This window comes from Protopterus annectens, chromosome 8.part0, assembly GCF_019279795.1.
Source record: "Protopterus annectens isolate FY-2018-M chromosome 8.part0, PAN1.0, whole genome shotgun sequence".
NCBI lineage: Eukaryota > Metazoa > Chordata > Ceratodontiformes > Protopteridae > Protopterus > Protopterus annectens.
Window position 1 is genome coordinate 26,207,458 of NC_056741.1, and position 23,180 is coordinate 26,230,637.

General features: G+C 45.8%; 1 protein-coding gene across 2 annotated transcripts in view; it reads right to left on the reverse strand.

The window, feature by feature from the left end:
* COPS7A (COP9 signalosome subunit 7A) overlaps window positions 1-23,180 on the reverse strand; it is a 490,679-nt gene that overhangs the window by 121,030 nt on the left and 346,469 nt on the right. For both annotated transcript variants that reach the window (XM_044079590.1, XM_044079591.1), the window contains exon 5: window positions 14,417-14,619. In XM_044079590.1, coding sequence (XP_043935525.1) covers window positions 14,417-14,619 — 203 coding nt within the window. The remainder of the gene's footprint in view (window positions 1-14,416; window positions 14,620-23,180) is intronic.

Genomic DNA, 23,180 nt, shown 5'->3' on the forward strand with positions numbered 1-23,180 from the left:
TGCTGGTATTCCAATTGCTGAATCTTTTCCACTTTGCTAAGTAAACCTTTCTGGTGGATGGTCTTAGAGCCTCTGTTAGTATCCGCTGAACTTCCTTGGAGAGAGATAAGCTGAAGTTATTTATGGGATCTCCCAGGCTGTTAGGTGTAGTGTCTGAAGATTTGGATGCAGTGTTTCGAAATTGTGTTGAGTCAAAAGTAGAGGCCACTGAGGAAGGGCCCACCTCCTGGTTTGACATATGCTCCGTAGTAGTGGATACCAGTGTTGTCTTGGCCAGTCCGGAGCTATTATGATTCCCTTGGGCTTCTCTGCTTTGATCTTTAGTAATACTGAGGTCATCAGTGGCAGAGGTGGGAATGCATAGATTGCTATGGAGTTCCAGTTGAATGAGAGGGCATCTGTTTTCCAAGCTTTTGGATGGTATGTCCTTGTGCAGAATTTTGGCAGAAGATGGTTGAGGTGAGAGGCAAATAGGTCCACTTCTGGCTTGCCCCATGTCGAAGTGAGTTGTCTGAAGGCCTTCGGATGTAACCTCCACTCGTGTGGATCTGTGAAATTCCTGCTTAGGCTGTCCGCCAACACGTTGTCTTTTCCTGGAACAAACTGGGATTGTAAATGGATGTTTAGGTTCAGTGATTTCTCCCAAAGCTGCATTGTCAGTCTGCATAGGGGGTAAGAGTGGGTGCCCCCTTGCTTGTTTATGTACCACATCACAGTGGTGTTGTCTGTCCATATCAGTAAACGGCCTTGCTGGAGTTGGAGTTGAAAGGCCTCGATGGCATGCATTACTGCCAGCATTTCCTTTTGGTTTATATGCAGATGTGTTTCCTTTGGAGACCATTGTCCTTGTATACACCTGCCTTCCATGTGCGCCCCCCATCCAAGGTCTGAGGCGTCTGTAGTCATGGTCTGTGTTATCTGAGGTTTTTTGAATGACATATCTGTGTTTGCCTGGCTCACCGAGGCCCACCATAGGAATTCCTTTTGTAGGCATGGAAGTAGTGGAATGATTGTCTCCAAGTTGTTGCTGTGCTGAGACCAAATGCTTTTTAGGTACCATTGAAGCTTTCTCATGTGTAGTCTTGCTAATGGAACCAGGAGAATGCAAGATGCCATGTAACCCACGGCCTGTAGGAATCTCCTTGCAGTCATCTGGGTGAGTTTTGCTAAACCTTTGAAATAATGAGTTAACTTCTCTTGCTTGTTTTCTGTCAGGTAAGCCATCTGAGAGGCTGTGTCTAGTTTGGCTCCTAAGAAGATTATTTGCTGGGATGGCTGCAGTCTTGACTTTTGGAAGTTGACTGTGTATCCCAGAGCTTGAAGTAATCGTATGACATAATCCAGGTTTTTTGTCAACATCAATTTGTCGTCTGCTTGTATGAGGCAGTCGTCCAGGTACGGGTAAATTTGTATACCCTGGAGCCTGCAATGAGCAATTACTGAAGCCAGGCATTTTGTAAATACTCTGGGCGCAGTAGATAAGCCAAATGGCAATGCTGAGAATTGATAATGCTCTGGTCCTGCAAGAAATCTGAGGTATCTTCTGCAGCTGTGTCTGATAGGGACATGCAGGTATGCCTCCTTGAGGTCCAGAGTAATCAGCCGCGACCCCTTGCCCAACATGGGAAGGAGTTGCTGTAGAGTCAGCATTTTGAACTTTGGTACTATGAGAAAGGTGTTTAATGCGGACAAGTCCAGTATTGGTCTCCATTGAGATTCTTTTCTTGGAACAAGGAACAGTCTTGAGTAAAACCCCTGGTCTTGTTCTTGTTGTGGAACTCTTTCTATTGCTTTCATCCGAGTAAGCAGAGTGATTTGCTTGATAGCCTCTGCCCTCTGATTTTGTGGTAGGTTTGGCATGCCTTGTTTTCTTGGTAAGGTATGAAAATGAAACCTGTACCCTCGGTCTATAATGTCCAAAATCCATTTGTCCTTTGTCAGTCTGTGCCAGTTTTCTGCAAACAGAGATAATTTCCCGCCCAAGGGAGCTTCTAGTTGTTCCCTGGTAGGCGGTAGTAGAGGAAAGTCATTGAGATTGTGCTTGTGGGGCAGGTGAAACCCCTGCGTCACTTCTTTGGTTTCCTGGCTGCCATTGTCGTCTCCTGTAAGGGCCTCTGTATTGGCCTCTTCCTCGGCCACGTCTGTTCTTATAGGTTCATAGGTTCATAGGTTCATACTAGGCTATCTGCCCGAGGGCATTTACAAGCCTAGCCCATAGTTTTGTGGCTTACACCACCCCTTTAGTATGGGGAACTATACCCATTATTTTGCTGTGCCTCTGTTGAGCAGTGACACTGAGGTAATCCCTGGGGTATATCTGCGATCTCCCATCCATTGGTCAAGATTTATCTTGAACAAGGCCAGCGAGGTGCTCTGCCTCACATATACCGGGATTTTATTCCACAGCATAGGAGTCTTTGGGTGATGAATCTATCCTCCAGCACGTCCTATTAATAGCCGTGTGAGGTTTAAGTCTCCGCCCTTGTGACTCTGACAGATCTAGATTTTTGAGGTGAAGCATATTCATCAAATCTGGGTTTGACATGGCCTTGTATGTTAGGCAAAGGTCACCTCTGAGCAAGCGATTTACTGAATAGAGCTGGAGTTCTTTCAGTCGGGCAGCATAGGACAGATGTTTGAGACCCTTTATCCTTTTGGTGAGGAACTTTTGTGGCCTCTCCAGCTGCTGCAAGTGTCGGGTCAGATACATTCCGAATGGGGCATTGTACTCAATCATTGGTCTGATGAGTGATGAGTATAGGGAGACTATGACCTCCCTTGATCTAGATGAGAATCCCTTCATGATAAGGTGGGCAATGTAGAAGGTCTTCCTAACTACTTTTGCTACATGGGTGTCGAATGACAGACTACTATCAACCTGGGTCCCCAGGTCCCTGATAACTTCTTCTGTGCTCAGTGGATTGCCACCTATTTGGTAGCTAGGGGTAACCTTGTTTTTTCCGAAGGGTATGACTATGCATTTTTTGGCATTTAACTTTAGGCCCTTTGAAACTTTTCTGGATTAGGAAAGGACCAGTTTTTTGAAGGCCAATTCCTACTGAATCTGGGGGGTTGAACCTGGAGGAAATCCTTCACAGTCTGAACTGATTTTGCTTTTTCTTCGATGGTCTTTAACACATCCTTAGCATTTGCACCAAAAAGCTTGTTCTTCTCCAAAAGTGCATCCAGAAGTTTTGCTTTTACATGATCTGGTAGAGGTTGATCTTTTAACCAATCATGTCTACGAATGACTGCCCCTGTCATAGCTGCCCTACATGAAGCTTCCAGTGCATCATACCCACACTGCAGGAAGTGATTGCTTACTTGCTGAGTGTTATGTACAGCTTCCTGCAAAGTCTTCCTGTCTAAAGGATCAGGAGTGGCTAAGGTTTTTTGTAAATCCTCTAACAAATAATCCTGATATTGTAACATATGAAAAAGGCAATTTAAAGCTCTCATAGATAAGGTAGTGGATGTGTAAACCTTTTACCCCATCTCTCTAATGACCTAGCTTCCCTGTTGGAGGGCAAAGGATTTTTGGAGGTGGAGGCTGGAACTCCTTTAGGCCCTTGTGAAATAGTTTCCAAATCAGGAGTATGGGCCCTGAATAAATGGGAATGAGTTTCTGGGACCCTGTAATACCTGTCTGGCTTGGCTGGAGCAGGAGGGAGAGAATCAGGGTTGGCACTAGAGTCAGAGTACAAATCATCCAGAACATCAAGTACAGGAGGAATAGCCAAGGGCCTGTGCTGAGGCTTCTTAAGGAAAGTCCTAAGGCGTTTCCTAGAATCAGAATATTCCTGGCCCTGCCACTTGAAATGTTCCCTCATGGTGTGCAGAACTTCCCCAAAAGAAATATCCTCCGGAGGGGAGGCCGAGGGGATGGAATCTTCTGCATCCGAGTCCTCATAGGTTTGAAAGAGCTCTTCCTGGCTATCAGAGTGGACAGAGCCCTCAGAATCTTCATCTGAAGGAGTAGGGTCAGAGGGTTCTACCCAGGGCCTTTTATCAGGAGGAGGCTGGGATCCTCTTTCAGGATGGGCCTGTGAACCTCTAATCATGGAAATTAAATCAACAGCCATGGACATAATTTGTGTCTCTGGAGTCGGCTGAGGTAAGGATTTAGAAGTAATATGCTTAGTTTTGCTGGCTGCCTTAGCCCTAGGGTAGGCCTTGATAGACATGGCCATCGGGGGCCTGGCAGCTCCACGTGCAGGAGTGACCTTGTCTACAGCAATGGTCTCGGGCATTTCCTCGGTTTCGGTATCCGGAGGAAAATCTACCACTGGCGTCGGAGAAATGTCTGTGATAGGAGTCGTCGGTAATGCGGTGTCTTCGGTTCGGAGCGGTGGAAATACCATCTCAGAGGGAACTGGAGCACTCGTGCTAGGTTTTGGCGTGGAGGCGGTGGTAGACGCGGGCCGAGGATGTCGGTCTCGGTCTTTTCGCTTTTTGGGAGTTTGCGATGTCGGAAGTTCCGATGGCATGGTGTAGGCAAAATTATCGCCGAAAAAATCTTCAGCGAACTCCGCCCGGCGCCTGAGAGTGCGCTTGTTGAAGCGAGCACAAGCTACACAGGCCGAGACGTCGTGGTCTGGGCCCAGGCAAGGTAGACAGTAAGAGTGAAATCCTTATGAGGTATTTGTTTACCACAAGAAATACAATTGTTAACTTTTTCAGTAATTTCTGACATCGGCTGAGGCAAGAAAAGGTCCCCAACGGGGTACTTAGCTTTTTTGATGACTTCGGTATCGTACAATACAGGAGCTGACCGACCGGCACTTGCGAACTGCTTCTGCTTCGGGCACCGCGCGGCAAGAAAGACTGAAGAAGATGGCGTCGGCCGATGCCTTTATACTCCAGCCGCTCTGATGTCGGAGAGGAGGCGACACCAGCAGACGCCGGACCCAGACTTTGGAATCTGGCCGACCGAGGGCTGCCTGAGGCAGGACAACCTACATGTTATGACTGCAGTTGCATTCTTGAAGGACATCACAGGTGGATCACAGTTATAATTTGCTGAGATTGCTGAAGCATGAATTTTAATGGAAGAATATGAGAGGCCACTATGAAACATTTCTGCCAAGTACTCTAATATCTGAGGTATGCTCATCACTGATGCATCCTGGCCTTTTTTGGCATTCCAGATGATGAATCTCTTCCACTTGGCCAAGTAGGTTTTTCTGGTGGAAGGTCTGCGTGCTTCCAACAAGATTTCCTGAACCTTTTCGGAGAGGGGGACATGGGTCAAAGTCATGGAACCCTCCAAGCTGTCAGTTGTAATGTTTGCAGGTTTTGATGAACAGCCCTGTAATTGTGCTGAGTCAGGAGCAGAGGCCATTGGGGCAAGGGCCACGGCTTGGTGTGAGTTATGCTCAGTAGCAAGGGATACCAATGCTGTCTCGGCCAATCTGGAGCTATCAATATTCCTTTTGGTTGCTCTGCTTTGATCTTCAGTAACACCTTGGTGATTAATGGTAGAGGAGGGAATGCATATATTTTTAGGGAATTCCAGCTGAAGGAGAGAGCATCCATTCTCCAGGCTAGAGGATGGTGTGTCCTTGAGCAGAACTTGTCCAGGCGGTGATTGAGGTGAGAAGCGAAGAGATCTATGTCCGGTCTTCCCCATGCAGTTGTTATTTGTGAGAAAATGTGTGGATGCAGCATCCATTCGTGTGGATCCAGGAAATTTCTGCTCAACCTGTCCGCCAGAGTATTGTCCTTGCCCGGCACAAACTGGGATTGCAAATGGATGCTCAGTTTCAGGGACTCTTCCCAAAGAGTCATTGCTAGTCTGCAGAGGGGATATGAGTGAGTGCCTCCTTGTTTGTTTATATACCACATGACAGTGGTGTTGTCTGTCCTTATTAGCAGATGGCCTTGTTGCATAGATTTTCCAAAGGCTTCTATTGCATGTATCACTGCCAACATCTCTTTTTGATTTATGTGCAGATGTCTTTCTGTGGGAGACCATTGACCTTGAATGCATCTGCCTTCCATGTGAGCCCCCCATCCATGATCTGAGGCATCTGTTGTAATGGTTTGACTTGCTTGAACTTTGTTGAAAGGCATACCTTGGTTTAAAAGGCTTGCTTGAGCCCACCACAGAAATTCCCTTTGTAGGCATGGAATGAGTGGTATTATGTCTTCTAGGTTGTGGCTGTGTTGAGACCATAAGCTTTTTAAATACCATTGTAGCTTTCTCATGTGTAGTCTTGCCAGAGGAATCAGTAGAATGCAAGATGCCATGAAACCCAGGGCCTGCAGGATTTTCCTTGCGGTCAGTTGGGTTAGCTTTGCTAGACTTTTGAAGTAGTCTGGTAAATGCTGCTGTTTCTCCTCCGTGAGGAAAGCCATTTGTGATTGTGTGTCCAGTTTTGCTCCTAGAAAAGTAATCTTTTGGGATGGCAATAGTCTTAATTTTTGAATGTTGACTGTGTATCCCAAAGCCTGTAGCAACTGAATGACACAGTCCAAGTTTTTATCAAGGTCTGTTTGCTGTCTGCTTGTATGAGGCAGTCGTCCAGGTAAGGGTATATTTGAATCCCCTGGAGTCTGCAATGTGCAACTACTGATGCCAGGCATTTCGTGAATACTCTGGGAGCAGTAGATAAGCCAAACGGCAATGCTGAGAATTGATAATGCTCTGTTCCTGCAAGAAATCTGAGGTATCTTCTGCAACTGTGTCTGATTGGGACATGCAGGTATGCCTCCTTGAGGTCCAGAGTAACCAGCCAAGACCCCTTGCCCAGCATGGGAAGGAGTTGCTGTAACGTCAGCATTTTGAATTTTGGCACAATGAGAAAAGTGTTTAGAACTGACAAATCCAGTATAGGCCTCCATTGCTTTTCTTTTCTTGGAACAAGGAACAGTCTTGAATAGAATCCCTGGCCTTGTTCCTGAGGAGGAACCTTTTCTATAGCTTTTATTTGTAACAGCTTTGAAACTTGTAAGAGAGCCTCTGCCCTTTGATTTTGTGGCAGGTTTGGCATGCCTTGTCTCGTTGGTAAGGTATGGAAATGGAACCTGTAACCTCTGTCTATTATGTCCAGAATCCATTTGTCCTTGGTTAAAATGTGCCAGTTCTTTGAGAATAAGGATAATTTTCCACCTAGAGGTGCTTCTCTTTGAGCCTTGGTAGGCGGAGTGAAAGTCAAGTCATTGTGATTGTCCCTGTGGTGCGGGTGAACTCCATGCGCCACTTCTCTGGTTTGGTGGTTGCCATTGGCGGCCTCTGTAGGAGCCTTGGTATTGCCCTCTACCTCGAGCACGCCTGCTTTTTCCCCTTTGAAACTTGTCTGAGTCTGAAAAGGACCAATTTCTTGAAGGCCAATTCCTGCTGAATCTGGGAGGCTGAACCTGGAGGAAATCCTTGACAGTCTGCACAGATTTTGCCTTTTTCCTCAATAGACTTCAACACATCCTGTGCATTAGAACCGAAAAGCTTCTGCTTTTCCAGAGGTGCATCCAGGAGCTTTACTTTAACATGGTCTGGCAGTGGCTGTTCCTTCAACCAAGCATGTCTACGTATCACTGCCCCTGTCACGGCTGCCCTACATGAAGCTTCCAATGCATCATAATCACACTGAAGAAAATGATTGCTAACCTGCTGAGTGTTATGAACCAAATCCTGCAATGCCTTTCTATCTATAGGCTCAGGTGAGGCTAACTTTTTCTGCAAATCATCCATTAAGTAATCCTGGTACTGAAACATATGAAAAAGGCAGTTGAGTGACCTCATGGCAAGAGTGGAAGAGGTATAAACTTTTTTGCCCCATCTCTCTAGGGACCTAGCTTCCCTGTCAGCGGGCAGAGGGTTTTTGGCCGAAGAAGTAGCCACTCCTTTGGGGCCCTGTGAAATAGTTTCTAGATCCACAGAGTGGGCCTTAAAGAGATGCTTATGGGTTTCAGGGACCCTGTAATATCTGTCAGGCTTGATAGGAGCAGGAGGGAGTGAATCAGGCGAAGCGCTGGAGTCTGAGAAAACATCATCAAGGACATCCAACACAGGAGGGATAGCTAAAGGTCTGTGTTGGGGTAGCTTAAGGAAGGTACGTAGCCTTTTCCTGGAGTCAGAAAATTCCTGGCCCTGCCACTGAAAATGCTCTCTCATGGAGTGGAGAACTTCACCAAAAGAAATATCCTCTGGAGGGGAGGCAGAGGGAATTGAATCCTCAGCATCCGAATCCTCATAGGCCTGGAAGGATTCTTCCTGGATATCTGAGTGCTCTGAATCCCCAGAGGCTTCATCTGAAGAAAGGGTGTCTGTCTGCTCAGTTCTAGGCCTTTTATCAGCAGGCGGCTGAGAACCTCTGTCTGGGTGCGGCTGAGAACCCCTGATAAGAGAAATGAGATCTGCAGCAAGAGACATGATCTGTCTATCAGAAGAGGGACCCTGAGAAGTAGATTTAGGATGGGCCTTGGCCTGGCTGGCAGCCTTGGCACGTGCAAAGGCCTTGATGGACATGGACACCGGAGGCCTAGCTGCCCCACGTGCAGGGGTAACCTTGTCCACAGGAATGGTGTTGGGTAAATTTAGAGGTTCAGTTTCTGGAGGAAAATCAATAACCGGCACTGTAGAAAACTCCGGTACCGAAGACCATGCTAAAGCGGTGTCGTCGGCCTGGGGCGGTTGAATTACCGCTTCCGAAGGGACCGATGCACTTGTGGAGGGCTTAGGCGTGGTTTCGGTGGACGATGCGGACTGAGGATGTCGGTCCCAGTCCTTGCGCTTTTTGGAAGATTGCGTTGTCGGTTGTTCCAACAGCATGATATAAGCGAAGGATTTGCCAAAAAAGTCTTCGGCAAATTCTGCCCGGCGCCTGAGTATGCGCTTATTAAAGCAAGCACAGGCAGCACAGGCCGAGACGTCATGGTCTGGGCCCAGGCAAGGGAGGCAGTAAGAATGGAAGTCCTTATGAGGTATTTGTTTACCACAAGACAAACAATTATTAACTTTCTCAATTTTTTCTGATATCGGCTGAGGCAAGAAAAAATGTTCCCCAACGGGGTACTTAGCTTTTAGATGACTTCGGTAACTGAAAACACAGGAGCTGACCGACCGGCACTCGCGAACTGCTTCTGCTTCGGGCACTGCGCGGCAAGAAAGACTGAAGAAGATGGCGTCGGCGGATGCCTTTATACTCCAGCCGTTCTGACGTCGGAGAGGAGGTGACATCAGCCGACGCCGGACCCAGACTTTGGAATCCGGCCGACCGAGGGGCTGCCTGAGGCAGGACAACCCATATGTCAGGACTGCAGTTGCATTCTTGAAGGACATCTAGGGGCTGGTTAGGATGCCCTGCAAGACTGCAGAGACAAACACTGCCCTGGATTTGGAGAAGAGATGCAAGTGGTAATGCTTGGTAAAAGTGTGAACAGATATTCAAGTGGCAGCCTCCAGGATGTCCCTGGTGGGGACTCCTCTGAGAAAAGCTGCAGAGGTGGAGGCTGCTCTGGTGGAGTGTGTCCTGACCCCCTTGGGGGTGGCTTTCCATGTAGCTTGCAGCAGAAATGGACACAGTGTGCTATCCATTTGGAGATGGTTTGTTTGGAGATGGTTTTGCCTTCTGCCCTTGTAGCAAAGCTAACCAGCAGTTGATCCGACTTCCTGAAGGATTTAGTCCTGTCCAGATTGAATCTGAGCTGTCTGTGCACATCTAGAGAGTGCAGAATCCTTTCCTCCTTGTTCTGGGGATTAGGGAAAAAGGTGGGCAAATGAACAGATTGGTTGAGAGTCACAGTGGACACCACCTTGGGCATGAAGGATGGGTTAGTTCTGAGGGATACCCTGTCAGCAGAGAAGATGATGAAGGGTCTAACAGCCATGAGCGCTTGCAGCTCAGAGACTCTTCTGGCTGAAGTGATGGCCAGAAAGAATGCTGTTTTCCAGGAGAGAAATTTTAGCTCTGCAGAAGAAGCTGGTTCGAAGGGGGGCAGGGTGAGCTTTTCCAATACAAAGTTAAGATCCCAAGCTGGAGTTGGTGCCCTTCTGGGTGGCCTCAAGTTGCTAGCCCCTCTTAGGAACTGTTTGATCAAAGGGTGCAAGAAAAGGGGCTGCTCAGTGGGAAAATGAGCAGAAATAGCAGGGCATGAATTTTTATAGAGGAAAAAGAGAGGCCTTTGTGTAGTAGGTCAGCTAAATAATCCAGGATGAGAGGGAGGGAGGGCTGTGCCATATTGGCTCCCTTAGCCTGGATCCAGGTACAGAACCTCTTCCATTTATCAGCATAAGACTTTCTGGTGCTAAGGCATCTGGCCTCACGGATAACATCTAGAACCTGTTTATTGAGGTTGGCAGATTGGTTTAGAGTTAGGGAATAAGCCAAGCTGGAAAATTGAGTGTTTGCAATTGGGGATGCATGAATTCCCCTTCCCTCTGGATCAGGAGGTTTGGAATCTGAGGAAGGTGCCATGGGGGCAGTGGTGAGAGGCTGCGCAACAAAGGGTACCAGTGTTGCAGGGGGCCAGTCTGGAGCTATCAGAATGATCGTTGTTTTTTCCTTCTTTATTTTGAGCTGTACCCTGGGGATGAAAGGTAGTGGAGAAAAGGCATAGACCGATAGACTGATCCAGGGAAAGGACAGGGCATCCACTTTCCAAGCAATGCAGTGATGCTCCCTGGTGCAGAATTTGCTGAGCTGATAGTTGGTGTGGGAGACAAAGAGGTCGACCTCCGAGATGCCACATTTCTGAGTTATTAGGGTGAATGTCTTCTGTTGAGCTGCCACTCATGTGGGTCCAGAAGATTTCTGCAAGAGAGTTGAGAGAGCCTGGCAGGAATTGTGCTAACAGGTGTACTTGCATGGCAGAGGCTGTCTGCCAAAGGATCATGGCCAGCCTGCATAGAGGGTAGGAGTGAGTCCCTCCCTGCTTGCTGATGTACCACATTACAGTGGTGGCATCTGTTTTGATGAAGAGAACCCCTGGAGAAAGAAGGGGTTTGAAAGCTGTCAATGCATGCTGCACAGCCATCATCTCTTTTTGACTGATGTGCAGAGGGATTTGCTGTGGGCTCCATTGGCCCTGTTTGCAACTACCATCCAGGTATGCCCCCCAAGCAGAGTCTGATGCATCTGTGGTGAGGGTCTGAGTGGAGGGGGGTGGTGAGAAAGGCAGCCCCTTGTGGGAGCATGCTGTAGGCCACCAAATTAAATCTTTTATGATGCAGGGAATTATAGGTAGAAGAGTTTCCAGGTCTTGAGAGTGTTGACACCAAAGGCTTTTTAGGTACCACTGAAGTTTCCTCATATGCAGTCTGGCATATGGAATGAGTAGTATGCAAGATGCCATGAACCCCAGAGCTTGCAGGATTTTCTTTGCAGATAGCTGGGGCTTGGTGGCTAGTTGAGAGAAGAAGGCGGTCAGGAAAAATTTGTTTCTCAGGTGTAAGGTATGCCCATCTGGGATGCTGTGTCCAGGCTTGCTCCCAGGAAGATAATCCTTTGGGTGGGCATCTGTTTGGATTTCTTTTCGTTGACTGTGTACCCTAGGGAGGTTAGAAGGGTCTTGACAAAGGCCAGGTGCTTGAGCAGCTTTTCCTGGCTGTCTGCCTGAATCAGGCGGTCGTCTAAGTATGGGTATATCTGGATATTTCTTTGTCTGCAAAAGGCAATGGCCGGAGCCAGACATTTTGTGAAAACTCTGGGAGCAGTGGATAAGCCAAAGGGAAGCGCAGTGAAGTGAAAGTGCTGAGATCCTGCCCTGAAACGGAGGTATTTCCTGCATGATTCCCTGATAGGAATGTGGAGGTAGGCCTCTTTTAGATCTAGGTTGGCTAGCCAAGCGTCCTTGGACAGCATGGGTAGCAGCTACTGAAGGGTGAGCATTCTGAATTTTGGAGTCACCAGGAAGGTGTTTAGAATGGATAGATCAGGACAGGGTGCCAAGTGCCCTCTTTTCTGGGCACCAGGAAAAGTCTACTGTAGAAACCTTGGTCTATCTGTCCTGCAGGAATGTGCTCTACTGCCCTCATAGACAGCAGGGAAAGGATTTGCTTTTGAGCCTCTGCCCACTGGTTTGGTAGATCTGGGAACTTTTGGGGTTGGAAGGGTGCGGAAGTTAAATTTGTATCCCTGAGACACTATGTTCTGAACCAAGTGGTCATTGGTAAAGGTGGCCCAGGTGCTTACGTGAAAGAAGAGTTTTCCTCCTGGGGTAAGTGAAGGTGGGCAGAGGGAGGGGTGGGGGATGCGAGTCATTGTGCATTCTTACCATACGGGGGTGGCTTAGAACTTGCTGGTTTTGAAATGGAGGTGGTCTACTGCTTAGATCTCTGCATTTCCTGTGGCTGCTGTCTGGTGGGGGGGGGGTCCTGGTTCCCCATGGTCTAGGCTGGACTGGTTTACTGGAAGCAGGAAAGGACCAGTGTTTAAAGGGACAATGACTGCAGAACCTAGGTGGCTGGACCTGCAAGAAGTCCTTAACTGTTTGCATAGATTTTGCTTTTTCTTCCATCTTTTTTAGGACCTCTTCTGCCTTAGTGCCAAATAAGTTATTTGTTCAAGGGGGCATCCGCCAATTTAGATTGGACATGGTCTGGCAAGGGATGTTCCTTAAGCCGTGCATGCCTTCTAATGACCAAACCAGTGACTGCTGCCCTGCAAGAAGCGTCTAAGGTGTCAAAACTACAGTGCAAGGTGCGTTTAGTTACTCTTACTCTTGTAATTCTTTAGATTCTGCCCAAGCAAGAAAGGAAGACATTTTTTGCTTAAGGAGTTCCAGGGTATGTTGCTGGAATTTCAACATATGGAAATGACAATTTAGTGCCCTGATAGCAAGAGTAGCTGAGGTGTATACTATTTTACCCCATATGTCCAGTGCTCGGGAATCCCTATCTGAGGGGGTGGGATTCTTAGTAGAGGTTGCTTTAATTCCTTTAGGGCCTTGAGAAATTACCTCAGGGTTAGCAGTAGGATTCTTAAAAAGAAATTTGTGAGAGTCACGGACTCTATAGTACCTGTTTGGTTTTCTGGGTGCTGGAGGGAGGGTGTCAGGAGCCAAGCTGGATTCCAGGAAAACATCCTCCACAACATCCAGGACTGGGGGGATGGGCCAAGGGTCTGTGCTGTGGAAGATCTAGGAATTCCCCGAGTCTCTTTTTAGATTGAGGGTAGTCTTGACTCTCTCATTGGAAATACTCCCTTAAGGTATGCAGGGTTTCCCAAAGGAAAATTCCTCTGGGGGAGAGGCTGGAGGAATTGAATCTTCCGCATTAGAGTCCTCATAAGTAGAGAGGGGTTGCATGTCTTCATATTCAGATGCATCAGATTCATCTGACTCTTGTTCAGACAGAACTACAAGGGATAGATCTCTTTACCTTTTGGAGGGGGTAGCTTGGCCTCCCCTGATCAGCATGATAAGGTCTTCTGCCATTTTAAGCATTTGAGACTGAGGCAAGGAAGCAGGTGCTTGAGAGTGGGTCATCGGTTTCTTGGGTGTGGTTCGTACCCTGGGCCTTTGAAACTCGGTAGTTTTTGAAAGAACGGTAGCCGCGAAACAAGATGTCGGTTTGTGTCGAGAATCGGTAGTGCGAAGAACTTACTCGGAAGCCAATGTCTTCTCAGCAGCTCCGGACCCATCCAAGGTACAGACAAATGCAGGATCCTTAGTGGAAGAAGAGTTTTGCAGCATACTGGACTCCGAAAGGGTCTCGGTAGCAGCCTGCGAATCTGCAGAAGCGGGCATCAGGGGCTGCAAAAGTGTCTCTCTGAAGACCAGAGAACTGATGACCAGCTTAACGGAAGCGTTGTCGGTAGGTTTGGACCTGTGCGGTCTGTCTTTATCTTCACGTTTTTTCGGAAGATCTGCTGTCGGATGGCTTACCGAAGTCATATCGGAGTTCAAGGACTGTAAGAGAAAATATCTGACTACAATAAGGGCCCGACGATGGATAGTTCTGGCGTTAAACAAAGCACAGAAGCGACAACTGGGGACGTTGTGGTCTGGGCCTAAACAAGTGACGCGGTAAGAATGGAAGTCCCTGTGTGGTATTTGCTTTCCACAGGCGACACAATTATTAACTTTTTCTGACATTGGTTAGTGCAAGAAAAAAGGATCCCAAACGTGGTACTTAGCTTTAGAAGACTTCAACTTCAATTCGGTAGAGAAAAACTTAGGTAGCGGCCGAACGGCACTTTTACAAATGGCTTCTGCTTCAGGATCCACGGCAAGAAAGACTGATGTAATGGCGTCGGCTGCCTTACTTTATATTACTGATGACCTGAATCCTGGAGCGACAGCAACCAACGCAGAAATACCAAGTCTCTGGTATTCGGGCCAGCCGAGGGCTACCCTGGCAGGGATAACCCAAATGTGATGACTGCAACAGTGAAACACGAAGAACATCAGATAAAATGTCAACAGCATTTACAATAAAGAATAACATCTTCTTTGTAACACAAAGTATTCTACCTACCACTCTTGCAGTGTTTTGATAATTGCACCCAGGTCTTCCTGCTTGATGTCGCGTCCCACACAGTAATCTACCTCCAGCTGCTGGTTTCGCTGGTCCAATTTACCCTGGATCACATCTGCATAGACAGCTTCAATGATCAGATCCTCAAGCTCACGCACATTCTTCATTTCCAGTTCCTTCAGGAGGACAGCATAGGGGATGCACTGTAAGGGTGGAAAAGACAACGTTAATAAAGCCCATCATGATCAATCTGCGAGTTCTCAGCACTGCCAGCACACAATGGACAGCATACAGTATAGCATGACAACTGTGAACCTGAAGTGTCTAAATTTGTACCTTTTCCCAAAGTGAAACAAACCTGAAAGTAGCAGAAATACAGAAGAAGGTAGCACTGGGGGCAAAGCACCCATATGGGGAGTGCAAGGGACACAGCCAACCTGCATAAAAACAGGTAGAACACCCCATTTCATTTTGGGCATCAACAACCCTGTGAGTCCCGTATATCAAAAAAGGTCAAAAGTAACATTAGGAAACACAAGAAGAAAATTACTCGAAATGAAAGACATCTCACACACACACACACACACACACACACACACACACACACACACACACACACACACACACACACACACACACAGTTCCAATTACAAATAACTGCAATTACTGAAAGACAAAAACTGCTTGCAGGTATGGGTTCAAAGAGAACCTACACCAGAGCCTGCAACTCTTAACAGGGGGGAAAAAAACAAACTACTGCTACTGCCTCTCTACTCAACTCCATGGTACAGGGTTTAATACTAGCCTGCTGATACGGACTGCTGAGTGTTTGTAAGTTCTAATATTTTTGTGATTTCCCCCCAGTTCTTCTACCACTACACAAAACTGGCTTAGGCCAACTGGTTGTTCTAAATGTTTGGTACTGTGGATCTTTTGTTTGAATGTCCTTTGTAAAAGTCAGCTTTGGCTCAGTAGGACCAAGTCATTCAATTAAAATAAAAAAAAAAAAAAACAGGAATGGTTAGCCTTTCAGTCAATGCTTCTATGCAGTACTGGTGTCTCCTGTTGGAAAAAGCTGGGACTATTGTGCAGCAAGCCCCTAACAGATCCTAGGCCATTACCAACATCTGATAGGGATGGCTAGAAATAAAGCGGTCATCAACTCTGGTTGCCTATCACATGCTTGGCATGTCCATTTACAGAAAGTGGCAATGTTAGTATAACATCACTGATGCTTTCAATGCCAAAAACACAGTAGTTCGACCTCCCAGACTTGCCTCACTTTTGTGATCCATGTTATTCCTTGTCCCAGTGTCCGGAGCGGTAGGGATACCCGGGATTCGGTGTGTTAATCTGTTTTGTGTTTTCGGCATTGTGAGAGTCGATGTTGTCAAGCATTACCAGTTTCTGTAAAGTCACATACAGTACGTGATAAACAACCATGTATTTCAAGTCCATAAAAACCTCCTTACGTCAAACAGTTGTTCAAACAGCCAAGTGCAATTTTTACTGTTGTTACCATTGCTCAGGTCAAGGTGATATTGGACCAACTCTCTTACTAAAACTGTGTCCTAAGGTAATAAAATAAATAAAGACTTTCATCCACTAGCTCAGAGGCCTTTTAAAAGTGCAATGTTCCTTTTACTCATCTCTCTCAGCAGATTTGTGGTCATGTAAGTTAAGTCACAAATTGATATTTCTCTCTCTGCTAAGTTTTCTACCTGCTCTGTTTGCCTTTGCAAACTCTGGCACTCACTCCACTCCCCATACCCTACCTCCAATTCCCACCCACCCCCTCTTACTCTGTATTTATACTTCCACAGCAGCACCCACACATTCCTCAAACCAATACCATCAGTTCCCTCTAGAAGAAAAACAACCAATAGAATTGCTCTCAATAGTAACACCCAATCTTGTTTACCACCAAAGACTCACTCTCACTGTCGTAATCACTGCCCCCTCTAACTATCAAATTGCATCTCTACAACCAACCCAGTATGCTCCTAATACTTTCCAATTCTAAATTTACAACAAATATAAAACCCAAGTTTAAGAAGCTTCTAACTCAAATCATTTTACTATTCCTCCTCATTCTACTAGTCAATCACCAATTTTCAAATCCACTTTGTTCAAATACTTAGGACTTTAACTAGTCCTCACAAAGAAGATCAACATTTACCCAGCCTGCCTTTCTCCAGAACACCCTCTCTCTACAAACCATATCCGATCTATAATTACCTCAAAACTAAGTATCCAAACTTATGATCAAATACTAAAAGACCAAAATATAACTGCTACACTCCTCTCTCTGTAAAATATCATTTCAAAAAATTAGCAGAGACAATTCACCCCAACCCAGGTCCCACTGTTTATAAAACCATCAATTCCAACCCCCAAATAAATCAGTCACCCAATACATCTCAGCAAAAACAGAACTCAAACTCACCTTACTAAACATGAACCTAAGAATGATGTGCAATAAAATCCATGACATGCATGCCTACCTTGACACATACAGTCCTGATGTAGTCATAGTTACTAAAATCTGGTTAAAAAATAGGATATTGCCCCCAAGGAAATAATATACTCAGGCATGACAGACAAAACAAGCATGCAGGTGATATAGCAATCTGTAAAAATTCCCTAACCATCACCTTACTTCAACAGGAAATACCCATATTTAACCATGCTGAACTTCCAATAGCACTCGCAAAAAACAATAGGAAAACTATATGCTTAACAGCAATTCATATACCACCAATGAATAACACTGATACTGCTGAAAGCATCCCCTATTGGATATCCCAACAAATTAACCATGAAACTAATACTCAGAGACTTAAATATAGACTATCAACTCAAATTTCACTACCCCCCACTGAATCCATAAACTTGTTCAGCTTCAGACAATTAATGACCCCACCTACTAGAATCAACACAACTTCAGTGAGACACTCAACCTTAAGACTGGATTCTTGCAAACAAATGAGAAAAAGTGACAAAAAGTAGGCTGCCTCTCAGATAGCATAAGGGACCACATACCAACACATGCTATTAGAACTCACCATAACCTAGATAAACATATCTATAATCAAATATGAAATGCAACCAAATTTGGCAAAGATATTTTCAATGAAACACAAACAATATAACTGAATGTACTTAGAACGATGCCACTAGATAATGTTGTAGAACACTTCAGTAACATATTCTTACACAACTTCAATAATCTAGCACCAGTACATAATAAAAGAATAAAGTCCAACCCTGCACAATGGATGACAAAAGAAACAAAAATAAAAGTCACGACAAAAAGGGATAAAGCCTGGAAAATGTGGTATAAAAATAGAACTCAAAATGCTTTGCAGCAATTTAGACATCTTAGAAATCTTGCAAAACTCCATGTTGAAAAAGATAAGCAAAGACACTATACCAACCTACAAGCTACTCTGGTCATCACTAAAACTATTTCACCCTGGCAAGACCACCACTCCCTCTCCAAAAACCAACAATGTGACATACCACCTCCACACAGTTTAATTCCTACGTTATACCATCAATATTATTTCTCTTGAACTCCAATAGATCTGCCCCCCTCTCTCTACCCCTGTCCAATAGAAAACACTCACAGCTCTTCAATTTTGGTCCAGTTCCTGCCTCATTCATAAATAAGTTGAATCTTAGACTAACTACTACTTCCTTAGCTATAAACAAACCACCATCAGACTACCTAAAAATGGCCAAAGTCATAGCTTTCCCTGTGGCCATACTAATTAATAGATCCATAGCAGAAAGATGTAGCCATTCACTGTGGAAAATTCCTACATCATACCACTACACAAAGGTGGCACATCTACAGAATTTAATAACTACAGACCAAAAACGATTCTCTACCCCTTCTCCAAAATATTAGGAAAACGCATCCATATGCAGCTGATGCAATCCCTAACCTCAAACAGCCTGCGTTTAGAAACACAACATACGGCTTTAGGCCCCAGCATAGCACCACTACTGCTCTACTACATTTTACCAGTACATAATAAACAGACACAGAAACAACGGTCTGCTTGTGTCCACCATGTTCTTAAGACTTGTCAAAGGCATCTGATACTGTGTTGCACCAGTAACTGCTTGTTTGACTAACCTCAATAGGACTTTCACAGTATTCCTTGTTGTGGTTTCTTAGTTACCTATCTGAAAGGCAACAAGCTGTTAAATGGCAACAAACTTATTCATCCTTTCAACCAGTTACTACAGGTGTCCTTCACAGCTTTATCCTGGGTCCTCTACTATTTATTAATGACCTCCCTGCACAAATAAAATTCTTACAGTTTTAAACCATTGCTTAGACAACTTCTTAATCAATTCTGGTACTGCACATGCTCATCACAAGGCTGATACTTTCTGTTCGCCATACAATACTCTTGCTGTCCTTACAAAAAATGCACTCAACCTCTCACTGAAATGACAAAAAAAGAAGTTATGTACTTACCATAACGTTCCATGTGAGTTGCTTATCTCGCCTTTATTCTCACTGATGGGTTTGGAGCCGATCCTCGGCTCTGACAGCCGAAAGCAAAGCTCAAGGTTTGCCAGTAGCTCGAGACCAAGCCCCTTATTCCACAATGCACTGCTGGAATTACCTCAGATCTTGTTTGCTGCGAGTAACAGTAAATATAAATATATATAACCTTTATTTATTTCTACCAAGAACACCTCCCGAAGGAGAAGAAGAAATATTGAATAATCAGGACGGTACTAGCCTCTAAGTCAACAGTCAGCCAGGAGGGGAAGGAGGGAGGGACGTGAGAATAAAGGCAAGATAAACAACTCCCATGGAACGTTATGAAGTACATAACTTCTTTATGTGAAGTTGTTAAATCTCGCCGTTTATTCTCACTGATTGGTAGCGTCCCTAGTACCCTCAATCTTGGGTGGCTCATGGAAGTATGTTCTTCAGTACCGTGGAACCAAAGGAAGACCTGTCCCTTGAAGCCTTATCTACTTTGTAATGCGTGATAAAGGTATGAGGCTTAGACCAAGTGGCTGCAGAGCAAATATTGTCAAGAGGCAATTTAGCTTGAAAAGCAGAAGACGTAGAGACGGCTCTGGTAGAATGAGCCTTAGGTTTGTGCGATAATGGCATGTTCGCATTCTCATAAACAAAGGATATACAAATCGGATAACCATTTAGATAAGGTTGTTTTAGCCACTGGATTGCTCTGAGAAGGATACAAAAAGTTGATCTGATTTTCTAATATCCTTAGTTCTGTAAAGATAAAATCTGAGCTGTCTGTGTACATCAAGTTTGTGCAGCATGTATTCCAATTTGCTAAAGTGATTGGGGAAAAAAGACTGGCAGCTCAATGACCTGATTGATATTTGATTCAGAACAGACTTTAGGTAAAAATGAGGGGTTTGTTCTGAGAGATACTCTATCAGCATGGAAAATCATGTAAGGTGGTCTGATAGATAATGCTTGAAGTTCTGACACTCTGCGGGCAGAAGTAATGGCCACAAGAAAAATAGTTTTCCAGGATAAATATTTGAGATCACAAGAAGATGCTGGTTCAAAAGGGGGAAGAATAATTTGAGACAGCATAAGGTTTAAATTCCAGGGAGAATAGGGAATTTTGATAGGAGGTCTCGTGTGAAGAACGCCTTTAAGAAAAGTCTTAGATAATTTATGGCCCATAACATTTGAGCCACCAAACCCAAGGTGAAAATTTGAGATGGCAGCTAACTGGACTCGAACTGTAGCTGCCCATTCCTTAAAAATCTTTGTCAAGAATTCTAAAATAGATGATAGCGGAGCTCGGAAAGGGTCAATTTTCTGCGCGTTGGCCCAAATTGAGAACCTTTTCCATTTACTGCCATATAATTTCCTGGTAGATGGCTTGTGAGAAGACAAGAGAATTTGTCTTGTATCTTCTGAAATTGAATGAAGCCTGGCAATTACGGGAAGTGGATTAGCCAAGCAGTCAGTCAGTTTCAGGGACTGCAGTGAAGGATGGAGGTCCCCTGACGGGTGCGTCAGAAGATCCGGAACTGGGTCCAGGATCCATGGATCTTCCAACAGATGATGGTGGAGAAACGGGAACCAAATCTGTCGAGGCCAGTAGGGGGCTATGAGAATAACAGTCCTTCCCAGCAATTTTGCTTTCTGTAAAAATCTGGGTATCAATGGGAAGGGTGGAAAATCATAAAGGAGACCCGGGGGCCAATCGTGTAAAAGTGCATCTCTCGGCGGATGACCGGGAGGTGGTATTAGGGCAAAGTAGCTTCTGCATTTTGAATTGTTGTTGCTGGCACAGAGGTTGCAGCAAGGCTGGCCCCATTTGCAGAAAATCAACTCCGCAACCTGTTGTTTGAGAGACCACTTGTGAGGGAGCAATATCGCCCTGCTTAGCTTGTCCACTATCACGTTGGATTTCCCCGGGATGTGCGTTGCTAACAGAAAATGCTGGGACAACACAGCCCATTGCCAGACCCTGAGGGCTTCTCGACAAAGGGGGTAAGACTTGGTTCCGCCTTGCTTGTTCAAGTACCAGACTACTGACATGTTGTCTGTCTGAAGTGCAATAGTTCTTAGAGGGAGAGAGTCCTGAAAGTACTGCAATGCCAGAAGTACCGCTCTCAACTCTAGAACACTGATGTGCAGATGTGATTCTTGATCTGACCATGTGCCTTGGGCAGTCTTTCCCTGAAAATGCCCCACCCACCCTACCTGGGAAGCGTCCATGGTTACAGTGGCTACCGGGGGGGGGGGGACAAAGAGTCTTCTGATTGTGACATGAAGAAACGTCAACCACAACCGAAGGTCTGTCTTGCAAGAATCCGTGATGAGAATGATGTGGTGCATCGGTAGTTTCTGGTACAACCACTGAGCAAAGAGGAGCCATTGAAGAATTTGCATATGCATCCTTGCGAGTAGTATAGCCAAAATTGCTGCCACCATCAAACCTAGCACCTTCAATACCTCTGCTGCTGTAGCTTTGTTCTTTGACACCAGTGAGCTGACGTGTTGGCGGAGAAGTGAAACTCTTTTGATAGGAAGACGTAGAGTGGTGGTTGAGGTATCTAACTCTGCTCCTATAAAAACGGTATGCTGCGAAGGCAATAAGGCAGATGTTTCAAAGTTGACTGTAATGCCTAATTGATGGCCAAGTGTCAGAGTGTACTGTTTTGCCTGAGTCAATTGATACCTGGTGGTAGCGGTGAGGAGCCAATCGTCTAGGTATGGAAACACCTGGAATCCTACATGTCTCAGGTAAGCCGTGACCACTGTCATGCATTTCGTGAACACTCTGGGGGCTGTAGTGAGACCAAAGGGCAGGGCTCGAAACTGGTAATGATTGGCTCCCAGACGGAAACGCAGATCTCTGGAGTGTCTGTTCATCTTTATGTGATAGTACGCGTCCTTGAGATCTATGGAGCACATCCAATCGTCTTTTCCCTAGGAAGGGAAGAATGGACTGAAGCATGACCATTCAGAACTTCTCTTTCTTTACGAACTGGTGGAATCTGCTGAGGTCCAAGATAAGTCTCCAGTCCCCTGTTTTCTTTGGTACCAAAAAGAATCTTGAGTAAGTTCTGAATCCAACTTGGTCTGCTGGGACTGGTTGGATGACTCTCTTTTTCTAGCAATCTGTGGACCTCTACGACTGCTTGTTCTCTGAGATTGGGTGGAACATCTAGGATTCTGTTTACAGGAATGGGAGGGGAAGAGAATGGTATGAAATGTCCTCTGGAAATGATGCTTTGTACCCATGTATCTGATGTTATGTTTAGCCAGGCTTCTGGGTACAAAGACAAGTGACCCCCAACTGCCTCCAGAGCCGAACAGTCGGGCCCCCTTTCAGGGGCACTGGTAGGGTTGACCAGAGAACTGACCCCTGTCACCAAGTTGCTGCGGACCCCCTCTGCCGCAGGGGCGTCGTTTTCCGTTATAACCCCCTCCTTTGCCTCTAGAGGGGGTTCTCCACTTGTGTCCTGAAAGGCTCCCTGTGCTTTTCGGAGCCACATTTTCCCTCCCCTAGGGCCCTTGGGGTAGGGCCGAGTAGGGGTAGAAAAATGGACTCCAACGTCCAACGGCAGATAAGGTCTTGCCTTCCTGATCACACATGGTTAAAGTTTCCTTTACTTTGGGCCCAAACAATGATGAGCCATCAAATCGGGTGTTGATAAAGGAAGACTTAAAGGGTTCCGCATAGGAACAGACACACATCCAGGCTTGTCTTCGAAGAGCAATGCCTGAACTAGCGGCTCTACTCAGACCATCAGCTGCATAGGATATGAGACACATGGACGAGTTTACCACTGAGTTTAGGGTAGCGAGCTGGGCGTTGACTTTGTCGGCGACCCCTGCAGCTACCATACCCTGGAGAGCATCTCCTAGCTCTTTCAGGAGATCTCTTTGTAGTCTGGTAAAGTGGGTTAAGTAGTTCAGTGATCGCAGAGAAAAAGTCACTGAACTAAACATGCATTTCCCATACCTATCCATGACCCTAGAATCTCTGTTAGGAGGATGGATAGATGTGGATATCTCAGACACTTCCTTTTTGGTGGCTGCAGCTACCACCATGGCATCAACAGGCACTCCTTTTGTCAAAGATGGCTTGTACACTGGGGCAAACATGAATTTATTGGGCTTATGAGGAACGGGTTCCATGGCCTCCGTTGACTCCCATGCCTTACGAGAGATCAGTTCCATGAGCTCATCGTAAGGTGAGACACCCAAGAAGTGGAAGGTTGAGACCCAAAA